The 21,213-nt window shown below is 38.0% G+C and overlaps 1 protein-coding gene across 2 annotated transcripts; it reads right to left on the minus strand.

Annotated features, from left to right (window-relative positions):
- Nucleotides 1–854: 854 nt before the first annotated feature.
- On the minus strand, nt 855–19,201 carry HAT1 (histone acetyltransferase 1). 2 transcript variants are annotated; one of them, XM_069020669.1, is made up of 11 exons: nt 19,137–19,201; nt 18,068–18,139; nt 17,677–17,752; nt 15,866–15,986; nt 10,364–10,543; nt 10,013–10,134; nt 9,408–9,512; nt 8,968–9,074; nt 6,367–6,518; nt 5,006–5,122; nt 855–1,249 (listed from the first exon to the last, which is right to left on the minus strand). In XM_069020669.1, exons 1-11 carry the CDS (start codon nt 19,141–19,143, stop codon nt 1,082–1,084), a joined length of 1,227 nt encoding a protein of 408 aa, XP_068876770.1. In that variant the 5' UTR covers nt 19,144–19,201; the 3' UTR covers nt 855–1,081. The 2 variants fall into 2 exon arrangements, with proteins under 2 accessions (XP_068876770.1, XP_068876768.1); XM_069020667.1 differs by lacking the exon at nt 19,137–19,201 and adding an exon at nt 18,876–18,897.
- Nucleotides 19,202–21,213: the final 2,012 nt, after the last annotated feature.

Here is a 21,213-nt window from a genome sequence, read left to right on the forward strand (position 1 = left end):
TGAAAGACATATCATACAGAAAAGATATCCTAATCCAGAATTAAAATTTCTAAAAATAATTTAATAGAGAATAACAAAAATGCCACAGATTCTAAACATTTAGAAATTATTTCACTTCCTCCACATCACATCAGATAGTGGAGAACTGTCAACCTGCAAACTCCAGTTTTGAAAGCTTGGACCTGAATCCCATTAGCACCATCAAACATGGTTAATAAATTTCAATGATCCTTATTCAGATTAAGTTCTCTAAATTTAGTCTGAACTACTGGAAAAGATGACAATTTATTCCTTTGAGGGAGGACTGACAGGATATTTAAGAACTAACCTCAGGTTTGAGAAGTAAGGGATAGCAGAATAGAATCAAGGAACTATATAAAGGCACTTGCTTCCTACAGATTTATGTTTCTTTCACCAGTAGAAGTGCTTTTGGAGTCCTCACAAAGTCTTGGATGGCTCCCCAACTGTGAGGTATCTTCCTGAAAATCATAAACCTGAAAACTTCAGGGTTTAAGAAAGAATGTGCTTCAGGCACTTTAGAGGCTTAAACAGAATAGGTCTGTTAGCTTCCAGCAGCAGGATCCACTTTTAGCAAAGGGTAAAGAGTCTGTACACAGGAAACACCCAAGAGACCACAGAACCAATCTTGTAACCTGCTCCTATGACATTAAACCTGCACAGGCCCTACACCGTACAATAGGATCCAAGGAGAACAGCCCGAGGAGAATCAGGTTAGGAGAAATTTAAGAGATTGCTTAGATTGATATACTAACTTGCTATTCAAATATATTATTCAGTCTTGATCAAAACAAAAGGGTAAAAGAAAATTCATACAATTGAAGTAACACTGTATCTGAGAATCTACATTGTTTATTTCATCAAGAAGTGCCCCCAAACCTAAAGTACAACATTTTTAAATCTACAACACAAAAATAGAAAATATTCAAAATGCACAGAAACACAAGTCACCTTTAATGTGATTAAAACGTCACATGAGATTTTTTTGCAGTTAAGTAGCAATTAAGGATGTGCTTTACAACACTGTATAGATATCTGCAAGTCTCCTGTACAGGTAGGATCCTCATGCTTGTGCAAGTCGTTCTAGGACTCTTCGGTAATCTGAAACAAGCTGTTGGAAGCTCTCTTCTAACTGTTCACGTTGCAAGTTTAGGTCTATTTGGTTCAACTGATTAGTCATCTCCTCTGGTCTTAGACACCTTCTCATCTTGGCAAGTTCTCTCTGTTTTTTCTAAGCAATCAAACAAATAGTAGTTTGAACACAACCAGTAATTATAAAGAATATGGTATTTCATTAAAATTTATTCAATTTCAGTATCTAGTTCTTTAAGATGTCCCTAATCCCAAGAGAAGCAGTAACAATGTCTGATTAGTAAATTTGTTCTGTTAAAGGCTCATAGTTTCTCTATTGCCAATGAGGTAGTGAAGGGAAGAATGGTTTCAAATTTTGTTCCTTAACCAAACAGGTAAGTCTAACAGTACACCCACTACTGAAGATGTGTGGCATGAGAAACTTGACTGTAGAAATCTGACCAGGATATTTAGTGCTACATTGACATTAATTACACTGGTGTCCCATCACATGACTGTTCAGCCAACTAATTTCCCTATAACTGACTATAAAATTTTAAGTCTCCAGTACACAGAAAAGTTTCACAAATTCTTACAAATTATTCAAGTTACCAGGGACTAGCAGTAGCAGCACTGAAATGCAGTAAGATTATTTATAAGCATAAACATATTTGTACAGAAGATGATGAATTGTCCTTGCTCTGTGACATGTGATTTTTACCTGTTTCTTAAAAACATCTCAAAATACTTATGTATTTTCTTTACCCAGATACACTTTTATACAGCTGATACTTAATTCTGAACTACTCAGTTCTTCAGGTACTTTCCATTCTTCAGTCTTCTCTTGCTTTGTAAAAGCAGAATATCATTCAACATTTCATTAAAAAATAAAGCATTATGTATGCCTGGTATCTTACCAATAAATCTTAGCAATACCTAGGGAATCAAATGTTTTAAAACAACAAAATTTCACCAAATTATTCTATTTCTAACTGTCTCAAAATCAAAGCCCTTCTGTGCTCTAATTTTACACTTATGGAGTATTTGTTTTCTTTCTGTGATTGATGCAGAGGGTCAGGAGGGAGGAGTGGAAACTACAGTAAACTGTAAATGAGTAAGATCAGAAAAACTTTTATAATCTCCCAAAGATTCCACAGATAGGCAAAGTTCAGTTCAGAAAAGGAGGTTCTGTACTTAAGTCCTGATGAGGCCTTCAGGAACATTTCTGGCCAATAATCAAGAAACCTTTCCTTGTCAAAAGGATGTGAAAAGCAGCACAGATTTTTAAATTTTAGATTCACATTAGCTCTATGTAGTCAAAATGAGTAAGATACTCAAAACATATGATGAGCTGCCCAAATGAAAATAGAAATGAGGACCTTCTAGCCAAGCTTCTGTCACTAGAACAATTAAAGCTTTATTCTAGAATTAATTCAAAGTCTGCCTAATTAACAGGAGGTATCTGTTTAGGTTATAAACATTAGCTCTGAAAAAAGGGTGCCAGCTTTTAAATGCTCAATACATCTGATACTGTAGCATTAGGCCATCTTTAAGTTCCAGATTACTGCTAAAAAGCAAACTCTCCTTGTGTGTTTCAGATAACCAGTCATTTCAATATCCACTTCCCCAACCAAATATACTACAAGCATATCCAGGTACACAAGATTCTGAAAACTGCCACCAGTAACATTTTACCTGGGCAATTTCAAGAGGATGCTTTGGGAGCAAGTTGTTGGGCTGGGCAGAAAAGCATATTTTCTTCAAGTAGCAAACAAAGTATTACAATTAAGAAAAGCAGCGCAGCAGTGGTATTTACTTCCAACAGGGATGACAAGAAGAACAAAGACCTCATCAAGGAAACATCTACCAGCACAGTTCACTAATAAATAGCAGAGTTCATCAGAAATGGAGAAGCCAGAAGCCACAGTGAAACTGAAATTTCACAAGCTGCTCATCCTTTAAACTACCTTAGCGTGACGCCCTGCTCACTAATATACCAATTCTTTTATTTCCTATATAAGTACTACTTATACAGAGAGCAACACATCCTTTTGCATCAGTCATTCCAATCTAGTGATGCCACATACATAAAGGTCTCAGTATCTTTAGCAACTGCCTCCTTGCTAATGTAACAACTTCAAGGGCAGCAGAGGTATTACATGCTTTCCCCCCTGAGGTTTTTGCATATAGTTTTTTTCACTGCTACTGTTAGCCAGGAAATAATTCTAACATGGAATAATACCATTTTTATTAAACTAAGGTAGTGTCAACTTAGAATTATTCTACATCTGTACAGCACTGTTCAAATGAAGCTATTCAACAGTTTATGTAATAATGATACCAGTATTAGAGTATGCAGTAATATTCCTGATTATATGTTTATGAAGTTTGGTTCCCCCCACAAAATTACCCTCTCTATATTAAAAGAGAGTTTCATTACATTTCTCTAAAGTTTTTGAAAACAGCACTGGGACTAAAATTTAATTGTTTAAATGAGTGTATGAGTAAGCTATTTACTAAGTAGAACTACCATAAACAAGATGACTATTTCAGAACACGAAATTTAAGATCGGGAAAAAAGGTGTTGGCTGCTTTAAGGATTCTTTTGAATCCACATTGAGATAACAAAAAACCTAAAAAAGCAATGTTCTAAAGTAGCAATATTGCATACTTAGCAATACAAAATCCATTCATTATCCATGCACTTATTGTGTGCAAAGGCTGAAGTGGAAACAGCTGCTAGAAGCACTAAGAATTGAAGCTGCTTATGGAATTTTGGATTTTGCCTACAGGACCTCAGTTCTGAGTGAGTGAATTGAAATCATGCATTAGTCATGAAAAACAGTTGCTGAAAAATCACCTTATTTGTAGTGGACACTGGGTGAAATCTAGCGAATGAGACAAGACACTCGTGAAAGAGAGCGTGTTTTGATTAAGGTCCTGCCACTCAGCATGACATGGAGTTATCACCAGATCAGATAGGTACTTAATACAATGCTGGCCTCTCATTTCTACTAACAGCCCCAGTAAGCCCAACGTGATTACAAGCACATTTTTGTTATTTTGGTGTAACAGGGTAAATGCTGTTTTAGGAAGGCTTTCAAGCTAATCGAGGTACTCATCATACCCTGTGTAGCTTTATATACAGGATTTTGGGTTGCTTGGCAAGTACTTAACTACTGACAACAGTAGCTAACATGCTAGTTACAGCAATAAATCTGGATTTATTTGTGGCCTTTCTGACTCTTGACACAAGGACTGATGCCATTAGCCACTAGGGTATTATTTTTAAAATCTGTATCTCAAAGGGTCAGTTTATGCAACCAGACCAACCACACTGAAAATCCTAGGATGCATAATTAATAGGAACTAAGAAAATTACTTGGTCCTAAGTTTAGTACTTGCTTGAATTTTACTGCCAGTATTATTTTATATTCTATCTGCATGGAGTTCTATGTTGACATGACTTGATTACTTCTAGCAAGCTGTTTTCTTAAGACCTAGCAAAGAATTAGAACAGCAATCTAAACTATACCTAGTCTGCAGTGCAAACTTTACCTCTCCTCAAATTTCTGGCTTGTCTATCTTAGTTGTTTTTAACCTCTTCAGTTAACTGACCATTTTTCCCCCCTTAAACCTACCTGGGCATAATGCCACTTGTAGCTAGATAGAGTAAGCTTAATAGTAACCTTCTGCTGAAACTGGGCAGAAAACAGTCAGGAGCCAAACACATGATCTTCAGTGCTGCTATGTACAAATGTCCTCTGCATCTGTATATATGTCAGTTGAACACTGCATAACTAATGGTAGTTGATTGGCAACATAATTGGCATCAACTACATTCATGGAAATGAAAGTAAAATCAAGTATAATTAGCCTTGAAATAAATTTTAAATGATACTTAAGTCATATACACCTTATAGGGCCCAATCAGTCTTCTTTTAACATCCAACCGATAGCTTCTGGACTGTTCTGCATCACCCATATTTGTTGCACGCAATCGGAGAATTTCATAAACTCGTCTTGTGTGTTGCTAATGAACAGAAAGGAGAATAAAAACCACATCTGAATAAAGAGGTCACTCAACAGAACTCCAAGTGAAGAAATACTGAAATATTAGAGTAATTCTTCATCTTATCAGAAGACAGGGGCATGGACAAATCTGTCCTCCTATCTGGTGGGTTCAATGAATAAACATTTTTATTTTCACTTCAAAATCATTTTCTTCCATGCAGTCAGTGTCTGATCTTTCAAGTGCTGCACCAGCTGTAGAGGTACTTCAAGGACTTGCTCTAAGTGAACAGCAGAAAGTCCAGAAGCCAGAGTCCAAAAACACTTCTAAGAACAAGAACTGGAACTAGAGTGACATTAAGCAATACCAATCAGTATCCACTTGGCTAATTTTAATAATCCATATGTATCTACTGCCCTTCACAAGCCCCCCTGAAAGTTCTAAAAATGAAAATGAAACAACAATACTTAAAAGTTTTCTGTTTACTAGGGAAGAAAATTAAACAGTAAATGGAAAAACTGAAGTGCTTTTGGTATCAGAACCAGAAACTACATCGTCTAGGGAGAAAAAAAAAATATGTTGCTACTATATTAGTATTAACTTGTATCTGTATGAAAACAGAATACAAAGTATTTTTTTGCTGAACAACAGAACAAAAATAAAGAGATTTGCTTGCTACACTAGCACATGTTTATATAGTGTTAAAAAACCAAATGAAACTTATTTATCCTTTCAGGTTTAAAATATAGAAGGCTGCAGATGCAGTTTCCCTATATAAGCTATACCATTTTCACGAACACATCTGAATATGGTTTCACAGTCCCCATCCCTCAAGGTTTAAAGTCTTCACTAAACCACATTCAAATACATTTTTAATTAAGCAACTCTGCTATTTCACTATCATACACAAAAATGAATATAATAACTTAAGATTACCAGCAAATTTAATTGTTCAATTTAACTCTTTAAGTATTTAGAGTTGCATTAGTAAGGTGTTTGCCACTTTAGCATTCTGCATTCCCAAAGCAACACTTATTTGCACAAATACTCTTGAAAGAAATCAAAACCATGTCAAATTCTATTTACAACAGAATTTGTAGGTAAAAAAGGCATTTATCTAAAACCATGAGCCATGTATCTCCAGATATATCCTTAAGAACTGTCAAAATAAGCCACAGTGTGTAAATTCCATGTCTCCATCTCTAAGTTTAAATTGTATTGTTCTAGTTTGATAAGAATATGTCCAACTACAACTGATTTAATACCTTATTTATTTTCAATTTTTGTTGAGCTTCCGTCACCATTTCTTGACTGAAACCTTGCATTAACTTTACTGGGGAAAAGCAAAGCAAATCTTGACAGAGCTTTACAAGAACAAAGTCTCTAAGCTTCACATAGTTCTCAGATGGATCTTCAGCTAGAAAGAATAAAAAAAGTTTATCAGAATTGTTTTCTCATCTCTGGTATGTAATTACAAAGAACTATGGAAAACAACAGCAGACGCAGTACTCATCAGTATATAAACAGCTGTGCTTAATTGTAAGCACTGTTATCACAGGTTTAGATGTTTGACAGTAGACTCAAACAGGTCACAGAAACTTCTAATATTTTGTGTATGCAGTGCTGTACAGTATTATGAAACTGACTTGTTTAAACCCATTTAATTCATTGGGAAAAGAAGACTAGTCTATAAAACCCTTTTTCTTTTATCTTTAGTCTATTCTATATTTGACAGTGGTAGAACTACTAAACACAAACAAAAGGGAAAACATGGGAAAAGATTGGTGAAAATATCCTACTGTATACAAGTAAACTAGCTGAAAACATGTATTGACCAGGAGTTAGTCTTTGTTAGCAAGGAAGGAAGGAAGGAAGGAAAAGGTATGAGGACCCAACAGACAAGATTATCCAAAATAAAAAGGCTGAAATGACCTAAGCAAAAGCTTAGATTTCAAGTTACTTAAAGACAGCATAGCTATCAAAACTGTTGCTTTAGAAAAAAAACACTGAAATTGAGAACTAGCCTCAGTTAACATCAACATGAGCCCATATGCAACTATTTAACGCAGAAGGAAAATATGTACAACATTGTGAATGTATTTTCTTTTCCTTGCTTTAGACAAGCTCACTACGAAGAAGTAGCAGGGCCATGCTTCCCTTTCAACACTCATTTTTATGGGAGCTAGCACTGTGGAGTTTATTGCTAACCAGGTTATATCCCAGCTGTATTTTCCTTTAGTTTTAAGGTAAACTGTAAATAGTTAAAATTTGCAGCTTTAGGATGATCAAAAGCAAAACAAAGTTATCAAGAAGGACTAGGATAGAAGCTTTTGCTGCATGTATGTGGCACCGCACAACTAACTATTTATTTTTCTGGGTTGGGTTAAAATGTATTGTGCATAATCTTGTATGGCAAGCCTTATAGCATTTATTCTGCAAAAGAGATTGGAGAAGTGCCCTAAACTAAATTGATTCATTCTTTTGCACTCAGATTAGTTAAAAGAAGAATGAGGCAGTTTCTGTCCAGTAAGCACTATCAGCATATTTTTTGCTTGTGTCAGGATGACAAGGTTTAAGTCGAACAAAATATTTGTTGCAAATGTGAAATTCAGAAGTAATTTTAATTCGTAAATAATTAGCTTTTTCAAAGAGATTACCTAGATCATCATTTCCTCTTTCCAGAAAGGTTAAATGCTTTATTTCACAATTTTAGATTATATGTAACTAAATATCCTGGCCATATTAAGATTGTCCAAGCCAAATGTCCCCCTCAAAAAGGACAATAAATAATTTTGTAAGAGCCTTAACTTTCATAACTTGAGTGCTATGTAGAATATTGCAAACTTTCTCCTGCTTCATTCCATAAAAATTGAACCCTATTTTAGTGCAGATTTACTGTTTGCTACAACCCTGCACTTAAGGCACTGAGTCATGAACATGTCATAGGATTTATGCAGTACCATGCTAAGACTATGTTCATCCTCAATTATAAAAGCTACGTAAAGGCTTGTACTATTAAAAGGAAAAAGTAAATAAATGCATGATGCACATGAGTTCTTGTTGCATGAACTAAGTTATACTTTCTTAGGTTCCCACGAACTGGATTGAAATTACAAGGTGGATTACTTTATGATGAGCTTGCAACAACGCGTTATGAAAACAAGTGGTCTATTGGATTTCAATTAGAACAGAGAGTTATTTCTAACCAAGATGAGACTACACACAGAATTGAATGGTCAATGTGTTTGAACTGCATTTCTTCCTACACTAGACTTGAAACCACAGGACTGATGTCATGCTTATGGCAATTTTTAATGTTATTTTTCTTATGCACATGGACCCTTTACCTGCCATTTCCACAAACTTTTATTTTTAGATATTGGTGCGCACACACACACCTAATATCATGGATACCTTCAGCCAGCAATACATGCTCCTAGAGCACAAGTTCTCTACAGACTTTTACTGTCTGTAAAACTTCAGCTTGCACAATAATCTTAATATGCTACTTTAGTTAGATGTGCTGTGTCCCCCCTCAAGTTTGAGTTTTGGCTAATGGGGTAAGTTGAACAAGGAATTTGACAGAGCTTGATCTCTTGGCAAACTCAGCTGTGTCTCTCACAATAAAATAGTTAATTAGCTGGTAATCCATTCACGCTAGGGATTGAATTTTCCTGGTGTGCTGTTCTCTGAGTAAAGTATTTAAGAAGCTACATTATATACACTTCTGTAAACCAGGGTACCATTAATCCTGAACTGAGCAGAAGCTAAATCTTCAAAAGGCTTTAAATTCAGATAAATGGACATAAAGTTAGCTTGTGGGCTAACAACCTGTGAAAGCTGCTTATTAAAAATTTAACACAAACCTGTTATATCAAGTACTGTAGGAGAAGACATATAGTATCTATGAACTGTTTCAAGCATCTGAGCACCATGGCCTTCTCCTTGGAATGGTGGCAGGATCAGCATCTGGCTACAGACAAAGGAATGCCTTTTCAGTTCAAATGCAAGCATTTGCAAACATAATGCAAAGTCTTAAAAATAAAATGATATTTCATTTTAGATTAAGGTGTGTGCAATCTTCATGTTAAAATGTGATTTTTAACGGAATCTTAAAATTGTTAAATATTCAAAACTTGAGATTCCCTCTCCTTCAAGAAGGGAACAATGAAATAAATCAGTGCATAGACAGCTAATAATGGGGATTTTTTTAAACAAATCAACACTATTATAAACAAGTATTGGGAACTTCAGCAGTTCCCTCTTCTGAAATAAAAGGCAAGGCACGAGTTACACCGCCAATTACCTTACACGTGGCCGGGTTTTGTCTGGGTACACATAGTAATTATAGACTGTCATGTAGCCTACGGTCGCAAAGAGCGTAGCTCCATCCTTATTATACTTCTCAAATCTGCAGATAAAACAGAAAGCCAAGCAGGTCAATTACAGTCGCGCTCCCATGCAGTGTCCATTTTCTTTTCCATTCTCCAACTGAATTTTCAGTGTCAGCAAGCTACTCTGTGAGGGCCCAATGGGTACACCTGCTATGTTCTGAATGTACAATTCACTTAATTGGTGTGCAGCAACTTGGATAAATCAGACCTCTTTACAGCACTTCAGTGCACTTGCCTATTATAAAGATGAATAGGTGGCAAGTAAAAGAAAACACAGGCAAAGCTCATTTTACTGTTTAAGCCTACATTCAGGGCTCTAACGGACAACAGCATTTAATTCAGCTCTATTCTCAAGCTTTCCCAAAGCATAATGGAGGAAAACTCAAGCCTCACAAACAATAGTTTTTCTTTCCTGGGAAAAATATCATTATACTGCTCCAATAATTGGCCAGCCACAATTAAAATGCAGGCTTTGTGGAGGTAATAAGGTCCACTGTTGCTTTAGAACTGTACTTACACTAGAAAGTAGTTCCATCTTTCATCATCTACATCAATAAAGCTAGCAGTTTCAATAAACCACATCAAGAACGTCTGAAGCCTTTCATGATATTCTCGAAAGCCTGGACATGTCATGTCAGCCTAGGGAAAAAGCCAGGAGAAGTCAGGTGAAACCTATCACAGATGCAAGAGGAAAAATATGCAAAACCTAATTAAATTCTCTGACATAAAAAAGCATGTTGATGATTAATAAATGGGTAAAATTATAGTATTTATACATTTTAGTTGTATCACTACAGAAGGTGCATCTCTGCAAAATAAAATTGAATTTGGTCGCTCAAAACCAGAAGTTTAACTTAAGTTTTCATACCTTGTATATCTGGTATGTTATATCTTCACCAGCTTCCTCATTATGGATAGAATATGTGTGTAGCAGCACTCCAAAGGGCTTGAAGTTGACCTCCTTCTCCAGCAGAGACACAAAGTCATCAGTGTTTGTGCAAAAACCAGGCGGAATGATTTCTCTAATTTTACTTTCAACATCATCTGCCTGGAGATTACAAACAGGGGAAGGATCGGTGGAAGATTAGAAAAAGACAGCACTGATGTCACTGTTGTGCTTAAGAAATGACTATATGAGACATACTGTATCTACCAGTAATTTAAAGAAAAAAAAAGGGGAAGAAAAAGAAAAAGCAAGCATTCTTGTTGTTCATTCATGCCACAATCCAGCCATTGTAAGCATCAGAAGGCTCTTGGTTACAGCCTAAGTTCACAAACATTTGTATGTTTAGAGATTGTTATATTTGTCCAAGTTTGACTAAGAGCATTGATAGCTACTCTCTAAGTGCAGCATGTTCAGAAACCAAGACTTTCCAGACACCAACTCATGAAGACTATGCTATGCTACACAGCCTTGTAGAACTCAGGTTCCCAAACAAGCAGCTTACAAGAGGTATTAGGTGATGCAGAACTAAGTGGAGAAAAAGGGACAAAGATCAAAAACAGTAGCTCCCAAATAGGAAAGTGACAGCTAGCACACTCTTGCATTCTTATGGCCCCCTGCTTGAAATGCCTGTCTATAGAATCAGCTGCAAAACACAGTACAAACTCTGACAACCACATCCTGCATTCTAATAAAAGAAAGTTTTGAAAACAGAGTTTGACATAAAATAGTACAACTTATGAATACTGTCAGCAAATCTGACCTGTAGTCTAACATACTGTGGAAGACAAAATATTCTGACACCAAAATTTAATTCAGAGATTACTCTTTTCAGATAACCAAAGTTAGAGACTATCAGCTGAGCAGACTTCATAATCCTTTTCAGACCCCCAAAAGACCACTTGATTGAATACATTTACTACTTCTTTTTAACCATGAATATTTGATGAAGCTTCACAATAACGTATTACTGCTTCTCACCAGGCAATAAAACTTAATGAATTGGTCTCAACTTAACAAAACCATACTCCTCAATACAACCCCTAAAAGCCTGACATTACATTCAACAAAATGAGCTTACATTCAATTCAAACTTTCTTCTGGACAATGAATCCAGGTTTTTACTTAATGGAGTTTGCCGTGAGTTCAGCTGTAATGTTTGTATTGTATCTATTTCCACAAGGACGGACACAAGAACACTTTGTGTTAACTTACTAAGCAGCTCTTTCACACCGTTTACATGCATGATGGGTATTAGTTCAAAACCAAGACCCTTGCTACTTAGCATTCAAAACAGGGAAATTAAGATGCTTAGAACAAAATACACTACAAAAGGCTAATACAACATGCTACTAATTCCTGTCCTTTCAACCATGGGTCCTTAAGCAGAAGCAATGCACCTGCAAATGAATAGCACTTTATCATTCAGTTACATTTTTAGTGCAGAAAAAGATAGATTTAGTTCAGCACAAACAAGTTTTATTCTTAATGGTTTAGTACTACCAACATCTATACTTATATTTAGAGAGAGAGCTATTAAGCAGTTAAAATACAGCTCTACAATACCTGGTGTAAGAATTCAGTTAAAACATGTACAATCTTTACAATCATTTCATTCTCAAAACAAAGATAATTTGTTGGAGCCTTTGCTATTCTTCATAAACCAGTATTACCTAAACATTTTTTCTTTAGACTTATTTAAGGTCATTACACAAAACCAGCCACTTATTTGGAATCAATGAACTACATTAAAAAAGGTGTTTTTATGAAACACAAATTGGAAATGCCTTTTTTTTTAAATTGTGCAAATGCATTGTTTACACAGATCTTAAGTCTGCACTACTGACAGAGCTGTAGGAAACCACAACTAAGAATCCAGAGCATTTTATATAGCTGAATAAGCATGTAAAAATAATCTAGAATTAAAGCAGTATTTTCAAGCAACAGTACAATAACTCAGACTATGTGGATGACATCTAAAAAGGGTGAATATACAGTAGGAAGTACTTATACATAATGTTTAAGTAATTTTGCTTCTCCTCACATTTGTAAGTTTCTTCACTAGTGGTGAGAAGGAAGCCAAACTGTGACCTGCTCAAAGCCTGTAAGGTAACACATCCATCACTGGCTGCCACCACAGAAAAGTCTTGTTTTCAATACAATAGAAGGAATTAAAACATGACAGCGGCTTAGCAAATAAAGCACTGGCTAATACGTCTCAGTTCTGTATGACCACAACATACTTTCACCTATTGTCTCCTAAAAATTCTCTCCCCTTGGAATGGCGTCTGACACAAGAAACCATAGCCTTTAATGACTTTTACAGTTAACAGCATCTCTCCTCCTTAGAGACCAAATCCCAGAATCCCCAGTTTGAGCAGTGGCAGAAGTTTAAGCCATGCAATTTTCAGCTAGTAAGACCTGGAATACTGCAATCTTGGTATATCAACCACTTAGAAAAGAATTTATTTCATTAATACCTGGACTTTTTAATGGACACATTCATTACTTAGCAGGTCCTTTCCAAACGTTTCTCTCTCAGGTGCCCATAATCCAAGGAGCTACCTAAATTTGTTTACTGCCTTTCCTTGTTCATTTCTTTGATATTGGTGAAAGGTTAATTTCTTTTATCAGAGCAAGATACTCATATGGATGTACACAAGTTTCTTTCCAGAAAAACAATCCTGTTGACTACTACAGCAATGTCTAACATAGGCAAAGCCACTTACAATAATGCATGCAAAAACCTGAAGTAAGCCAGCCTTGAGTTGTTGAGCTTATGGTTCATGTAAGTGCTGCCTGTAATGTATTACCTTCACAATCAGAATCATGTGAGGTGATGACAAAGAGTCTGGTATAGGCTTCTAACTACACTTGATTTATAGTAGGACTGCTAAGTGTGTAATGTCTCTTTGTACATAACATTTGACTCTGGGTAGTTTTAATGCAGAAATTATTCTTGTACTAATAGGCAGCTATGACATTTGCACAGCATGTAGATGCTGTTTCAAAGTGATTTAATTTAAAATAACTACAGAAGCATATTTGAAAGTTGGATTTCTCTAAAAATTGTATGCACATATCTCAGTGGGGAGCAATGGAGTGATCAGCAGTATTACATTAAAAAAGCACCAAACATTGAAAGAATACTTTTCAATTAACTTCTGTAGAAAGCAAATGTATAGACTAGCTGCAAAGCAAGATGCAAAGTTTAGTGGAATAAAACTTTCCCCCTACCCCATCATAAAACACAGATGAAAAGGAAGATACTGGAACAGCTGCAAATCTCAAAGCAGCAAGCAACTCAGAGGTCATTGCTATTAATATTTACACTGGAAGAAAGCAGTTTCTCTTCAGTTATTTGAAAGAATCAACTCAATTCAAGGGATAAATTCTGTCTACTTTCACTAAATGAAGTACGAACTTCTGTTCAAAACACGATCATACTTTGCTGAGCCTTCCCCAATAATATTTTCTTAAAGATGGACATAAACCATGTTAAGATGCATAAATATGACTGGAGTTCTGCCTTTTGACATTTCAGGATAGTATCACTTCCTCATGTTCAAAAAGATCTTGGAGGAAAAAAAAAATAGTGGCATTGGGATGAATATTTCTGTCAGTCCCCAGCAGAGATAGTAGCAGCTGCTTTAGAGATAATGAAACCAAACTCAATATTACAGAATAAAATCACCTGCTGTTGAATGGGTTTGTATGAGTATTTGGATAAAAATCCAAAGATGTGAATAACTTCATGGAGCACTAATACCGACTTACTTGTAACCAGTTATAGTAAAGGCAGAAACTGCTGTCCTTTCCTAAACCCCATCTCTTCACAGCACAAGATTATCTGTCATGTGTGGCGGATAGTCTGCATCCTAGTATAATTATCATCAAGGAGCAAATAGTTAATTTAGAAAAATAAATGTTAATATGCATTCAAATCAACATCCTGCTGTAATGACAGCTTATGTTTCAACCTCTGCAAATGCCTATCTTTGGGTGGTTAAACTGATGGCAAATACAAATGCAGAAAGATTGACTATAGCTGTATCTTTTCTCCTATGTATGCTTAGATATAGCAATACAAGCAGCTTATTTGAATGTACAATGCTAGTAACACTAAGGGAAGCACAGGGAAAGCAACCCCATCCTTCCCCTTCAGTCAAAGCATGTAAATGCTCTGGAAAGCATACAGAAGCGTTGCTCAAAAAAGATCTTTTTTGTCCCAATCTTAATCCCTTAAGGAACTGGAGGAAAAATTCAGTATAGGAAACAAGGCTTGAAAAAAGCAACCATTCTGAGAAATCAAAAAAGTTGCAGTGTGCATAGGATAAGACTGACCTTGTTTAGACCTGCAGGTAAGTAAATTGGGTTTGCCATTCGTATGGAAAATAGATAAAGTAAAAAGCTGCTATGGTGCAGATTCCTGTTCTGACTGTTTTGAAATTATACTGGTGAAAGGTTGGACCATTTGATTTTAATATGTTTACTACATTGCCAACAGCCTTTCCTTTTTTTTCCTTATTTCCCAAAAAAACCTTCGTAAGATTGAAGAGCATGATCTTTCACTCCTGAGACATGTTGCTCCAGCCTCCAAAGTATTTAAGACATATCCAGGATCTTAGCCTGTTGAACTGAATATAATCAGAATGAGGAAGGACAGATCTTTAAAATTAATTTAATGAATTAATTCCAATGTATTTCTCCTTTGAAAATAGGCCTTTCCTTGCAATTATTTAAACAAACTCCAATGAATGTGAACTTACTAACTTAAATACAGCCTGAAGTCATATTCAGACAGCACAGAGACAGTAGGAGAGAAAAAAAAAAAAAGCTCTTCTACAAGTATTCTATAAGCTTAGAAAACCTGCAGGAAAAAGAAAAACCAACCAAACAAAAACCCTGAAGGTAATTGTATTATCACATTCCTTTAAGTAAGACATAAAGCATACATGACACCCATGCAGAACTTCACAATCTCTTTTCTGCCTTACTTTATTTCCACATGTAGAGAGACACAGTCAAGCATACTATCTCATGAACTGCTTACAGAAACCTCCTTTTCCTTCTCACTGAATTCTCTCAATCATAAACTCCACCAGTGCTAGTCCTCCTCCTGGTCACAGTTAATATGAAAATATAGACATGCCAAGTCGAGGTTTATTTTATGGAACTGGCTTTGGTATCAGCTCCTGACATCTGACTGTTCTATTTGACACAATTTTGATTGTACTGTAGTGAGAGAATGGGAAATCTGTAGATGAAGTTCAAAGCTTTTTGTTAGCTTAGTAAAAGGAAGCTTTGTTTGTTTGCTTTTAATGTAAATCGCATTTAGGTGGGCTAAATCTAAACCTAAAACTCCTGTCCATACCAAAGTAAACCTTATCAATGTTACGTTAAAGACAGAAGCAGACCTGCACTTACCTCCACACAGTCAAACTTCTCATTTACTTTCGAGGTGTATTCAATGCGGAAGAGCGTTGACAGGTTTCCAGCAATATAATACAGGAGGATCTTCAGTCCCTTGTAGCCAAAAGCAACTTCACTGAGAAAGGAGAAAATAACAACCAGGAACTCTATACATAATAAAACATTCACATCACAGTGGTTTTATTTCATGTGACATTCACATAATCCTTCCCAGTAAGGTAAAGTAAGCTTCCTAATAGGAAAAGGGAATCAAACTGGATGTGCACTGTCTAGACAGAGATCATGCCTTACACTGCTTGTACTGTTTCGCTCCTTTAATGGAAATATTCTAAACTCAGTAAGGCAGTGACTGTGTCCTTACTGTGATAGCTCAGGAGAGAATACCTGAAACAGCTAATACTGTGTCTATACTTTTTCTACAGCTTTAACCATTAACAGTTATTTACGTTAATTGATCACTAGCATTTATTAAAAATTACTTTGCAGTGTAGTATAATATTTTGGAATATACTACTTCAATTTACAGCATACGAAGCACAGATAACCAGGTGTAGCAATATGTAGACAGCTTTTAGTTGACAGTTTCTATTTAGTTATGCAATCTAACCAGAAATTAGTATATGCAAAAAAAGTATAGAATAAAAAAGCCTGTTTAATACTTAGAAAATATGAGCTGCCTGAACACAAACCCTATACTCTTATGAAGAATAGAGAATTTCTTTTCTGAAAAAAAATCCGCATAAAACAGTAATGTCCACAAAGAAACAGGCCAATTTTTTTGCTATTTTAAAGCATAGCTAAAACTTTTTTTTACTGGGATTTTTCTTCTATGGTAGTACATTCATAATTTAAAATTTGAAATATAAGTGCCTGAACAACAATTTGCTTGTTAGCTAAACTAACAGATCGGAGAGTTCTCTGATTACTAAAATTATAATTATTGTCAATGATAGGTGCAGTTGATGTGCAATAGTGTAACTAATTTATTATATTTAATATAGGTAGTTCATCCTAATTGGAGTACTTAGAATGCTTTCAAAAGAAAATTGAAATTAAGACACGTAACTACTTAAAGAAGTCCACAGAAACATGCAGCTGAATTTTCCTCAATATTTTTTTGTTATTGTTGGTTTTTTTAAAACTATGCCCAGACTGTTGAATATCACTCTACTGAAAATAATAAATGACACTTCAGCACTAAGTAATTCAGTATACTCAAAATACAAGAAAAAATACTTTTCTACCTACACTTCAGGAGAGACTTTGATACCAGCATTCTCCTGGAGAAACTGGCTGCTCATGGCCTGGACAGGTGTACTCTTCACTGTCTGGATGGCCATGCCCAAAGAGCGGTGGGGAATGGAGTCAAATCCAGCAGGCAGTTGATCCCCTGTGGTGTTCCCCAGGGCTCAGCGTTGGGGTCAGCCCTGTTTAATGTCTTTATCAGTGACCTGAATGCTCACTAAGCCAGATGGCAGACAACACTAGGCTGGACAGGAGTGTTATCTGCTGGGCTTGGGTCACAGTGACAAGTAACAGACTTGGGGAAGAGCAGCTGGAAAGCAGCCCAGTGGAAAAGGAGCTGGGGGTGCTGGTCGACAATTGACTGAACATGAGCCAGTGCATGCCCAGGTGGCCACCAAGGCCAGTGGCATCCTGGCCTGCATCAGCAAGTGTAGCAGCAGCACCAGGGCAGCACTTCTTCCCTGGCACTTGGTATTAGCAAGATTTCTTGGTTTTTAATGATTTAAAAGCAACTTTCCTCTTCAGGACCTATTAATTTGAATCTGGAAACTTTAACTTACTCATCTCCAAACACTTGATGGCTATACTCTGGATTAAACGTTGTGTTGTCGTCCTCCAAATCCTCAGGAAAGCGAACTGAGAAAAAAGAAAAGAGCATGACCAAATCACCATCTTCCATTTGTTTATGCACATTGTTTTATGCCCTGCTAGCTGTTCATGGACCTTTCCACTAGTCAGACAACTTCAATTAACAAACTATGTTAGGGTGGAATAAAAATGAAATCAAGGCGTCCTGTACAACTTAGATGCATGTTATTTGATCTGAGAATATCAAATCATTAATCAGACTAGAACTGAGAAATTGACACAGATGTACACATGTATATATTTTACAGTAAGGTACTAAAATACTTCAGTATCATTTGTACAATTTTTAAAAAGCAGTATTACCTAGCTTCAGCTGAATTGCTTCATTTGTATTACACTTGTATTCAGCCAACTTCTTCTCCATAGCAGTAAGTCCTGAAAAAAAAAGGGGTTTTTTTGACAGTTGAGGTGTTCAGTCTGTCACTATTACTCAGAACCTATCTTAGAAAAAGGGTCATAAACCAAGAAAAAATACACAACACAAAACTGCTGAACAAAATTTTAAAAAGCTACAATATGCCACAACACATCAATATAGAGAATAGAGATCTATCTCATGCAGTTTTCTTGAACTAGAAACAAGAACTAGAAAGCATACAAGTATCTCTTTTTAGCTTCTGAGAATTAAAGTCATTACAATAAAAATATTAAGTATTCACTTATTATGAATTAAATATATATTTAAAGATATAAATAACAAAATACGAATTTAGTCTAACATGTTATTTAAGTAATGTGTCAGGACATTTCAAGCGTTTGCATTAAGTCATTTTCATAAACAGGTGTACATCAACTACAGTGGCACGTATACCACTAGCAATTATTTAGCCAGCACTCCTCTTCCAGAACGGAAGTGGAAGAAAAATGCACATAAACTACATTTAGTCTGTTTTCCACAGCATAATCCAGGAGAGAAGACATGTTTCACTTCAGGTATGTTCCAAATGCTTTACAAGCATAGCTCCCCTTCATTCTAAAAGTACCCCAAGAAAGTTCTTCTGTATCTTACTTCAGGTAGCCAACTTTAAGTAAAAACATTTTCGTGTTTTCTATTCCCTGTCCACCCCCAGCAAACTCGTGGATACGGAAATACACTCTGGTTTAACACTACCAGACTGTGGGGGCCGTGAGGCCGAGGACAGCAGCAGCAGCAAGACCATCAGAGCCGGGGGGCAGAGTCAGCCGCGCTCCCCACCCTCACGCCTCATTCCCCCTCCACTTGCGCTCGCTGCCGTCCGTCGGCCCCAAACTCATACTCTCCTGCCTTGCCCCGCGCCGCGGTCACGGCGCTCCCCCCGAGGTCCTACTGCCCCTCACAGCGAGGCGCCCACAGCGCCCGCTCCCCGAGCGGCCGGGCCCGGCCGGGACTCACCCGCCATGTCCGAGTCCCCCGCACACAGCGAATCAACCCGCGCGCCTGCCCGGCGGAAATGAGCGCCCGCCCCCGAGCGCTTCCGCTTCCGCCCGCCGAAACCCGGCGGGGAGCCAATGGCTGTCCCGTGCGGCGCGCGCAGCCCGCGCGCATGCCCAACGCTGCCTCGAGCCTCGCGCTCGCTGGCGTGGCCGGCTCCGCCCCGCTCCTCCGGGAAGGCGGGCGGCTGGCGCGCATGCGCAGGGCGGCTGCCACGTGGGGCAGCTCCGCGCTGACGGAGCGCGTCGCGTGCCCCGTGCCGCTGGCCTTGCCCGGCCCCGAGCGCCGGACTGGCTGAGCGTTCCCCCTGGCTCGGCAGCGCCCTTCAGAGTGGCTCCGCTCCTTCCTCACGCGTAGACCTCGTTGCTCATTGCTGCAGTTATGCTTTAGCCGAGCAAACAACTGGAGCTTTGTCTTTAGTAAACAGGAAAAAAAAGCTATATGCTGAACCGCTTGCTACAGCCGCTGTGGGAAGGACCATGGGGACTTCTGCCATTTTCTTTTAAAGGGCTGGCTTTTGATGCACATTGTTACTCTGTGTGCTGGTTTGGGCTGGGGTAGAATTACTCTTCACAGTGCCTTTTATGGGGGTGTTGGATTCGATCTTTGAGGGTCCCTTCCAACTCAGCTTATCCTGTGATTCTGTGATTTGTGCTGAACACAGGATGGATAATGCAGAGATGTTTTTGTTACTGCTGAGCAGGGCTTACATAGAGCCAAGGCATTTTCTGCTTTTTGTACTGCCGTGCTGGTAAGGATGTTGGGGCTGCATGGGAGGTTTGGAAGAGATGCAGCCAGGACAGGTGTCCCCAAGTGACAAAGGGATATTCTAGCCCTTAAGGCATCATGCTCTGTATATAACATGGAAAGAAGAAGGAAGAAGGGAGAGGATGTTTGGGGTGATTGCATTTGTCTTCCACTTTGCCTACAGGTGAAGCCCTGCCCTCTTGCAGATGGCTGAACGCTTTCCTGCCCACGGGAAACAGTGAATTAATTCCTTGTTTTGCTTTGTTTGTATGCGTGGCTTTTGCTTTCCCTGTTAAACTGTATCTCAACCCCCAAGTGTTCTACTTTTTACCCTTCCAATTCTCTTGCCAATCCTGCTGGTGGGGGAATGGGTGACTGCGTGGGGCTTGGCTGCTAGCTGGGGTTAAATCATGACACTGCAGCTAGCATATATATATATGGATTTGCTGAACAAGATGCTTGGGTGGTCAGATGGTTACCAAATAAGATTTCTAGCAAAACTTTTCCTGCTGTCAGCCGGGACATAGGCATATACGTAGTATGCAAACTCTAATTTATATGCAGAAGGTTTTTGTTGACATGGGACTGAAGAAAGTTGTACTCCAGAGAAAAGTTGTTTTAAACTTGAGTCTTTTAAACTTTTAAACTTGTTTAATGACTATCGTCATAAACTACCAGCTACTGTATTGTAGTTTAATATCTCACTGTGTTATTTGAGGAGTACCAGAATCTGCCCTTTCTATGTTTTCCAGTGGCATGTAATAAAAGACACTTCTTTGGGCCCTTGAAATAGCACAGCAAGACAAAATATGCAGTTTTAAGTCAGATTTTATAAGCACTTAAGGCTGTCACCTGCATGCTGTTAATTTTGAAGTATAAAGTACGTGTGTGCATATAAGACCCTGTCAGAAGTTGCTGAATTCCACCCAAATTTTGGCCCTATGGTTGTACGTTTGAAATACGGAGCTACAACCAATTTGCAGCCAAGCTGCCGGAACATTAGTCTATGAACAGTTTCGGCACTTGAAACCAACAGGTACAGCTTTGCTGACCGTCAGCGGCACGGCTGCATCTGTTACGCCAGAAATGAGATTCTGCAGCATTTTAAAAGGCTCAGTTTTGCACTGTGGAGGTGCTACCAGCAAGCCCCCGACAAGGACCCACACCCGCGCCGCCGGTGTTTTGGAGGGGGGCGGACGCGGCCCCCACACGGCGCTACCGGGCTGGGGCGGGGCGGGGCGGGGCAGGGCAGGGCGCTCACCCCACAGCGCTGCGCTGAAGTGGTGGTTGC

This window comes from Aphelocoma coerulescens, chromosome 7 (assembly GCF_041296385.1).
Source record: "Aphelocoma coerulescens isolate FSJ_1873_10779 chromosome 7, UR_Acoe_1.0, whole genome shotgun sequence".
NCBI classification, from domain to species: domain Eukaryota; kingdom Metazoa; phylum Chordata; class Aves; order Passeriformes; family Corvidae; genus Aphelocoma; species Aphelocoma coerulescens.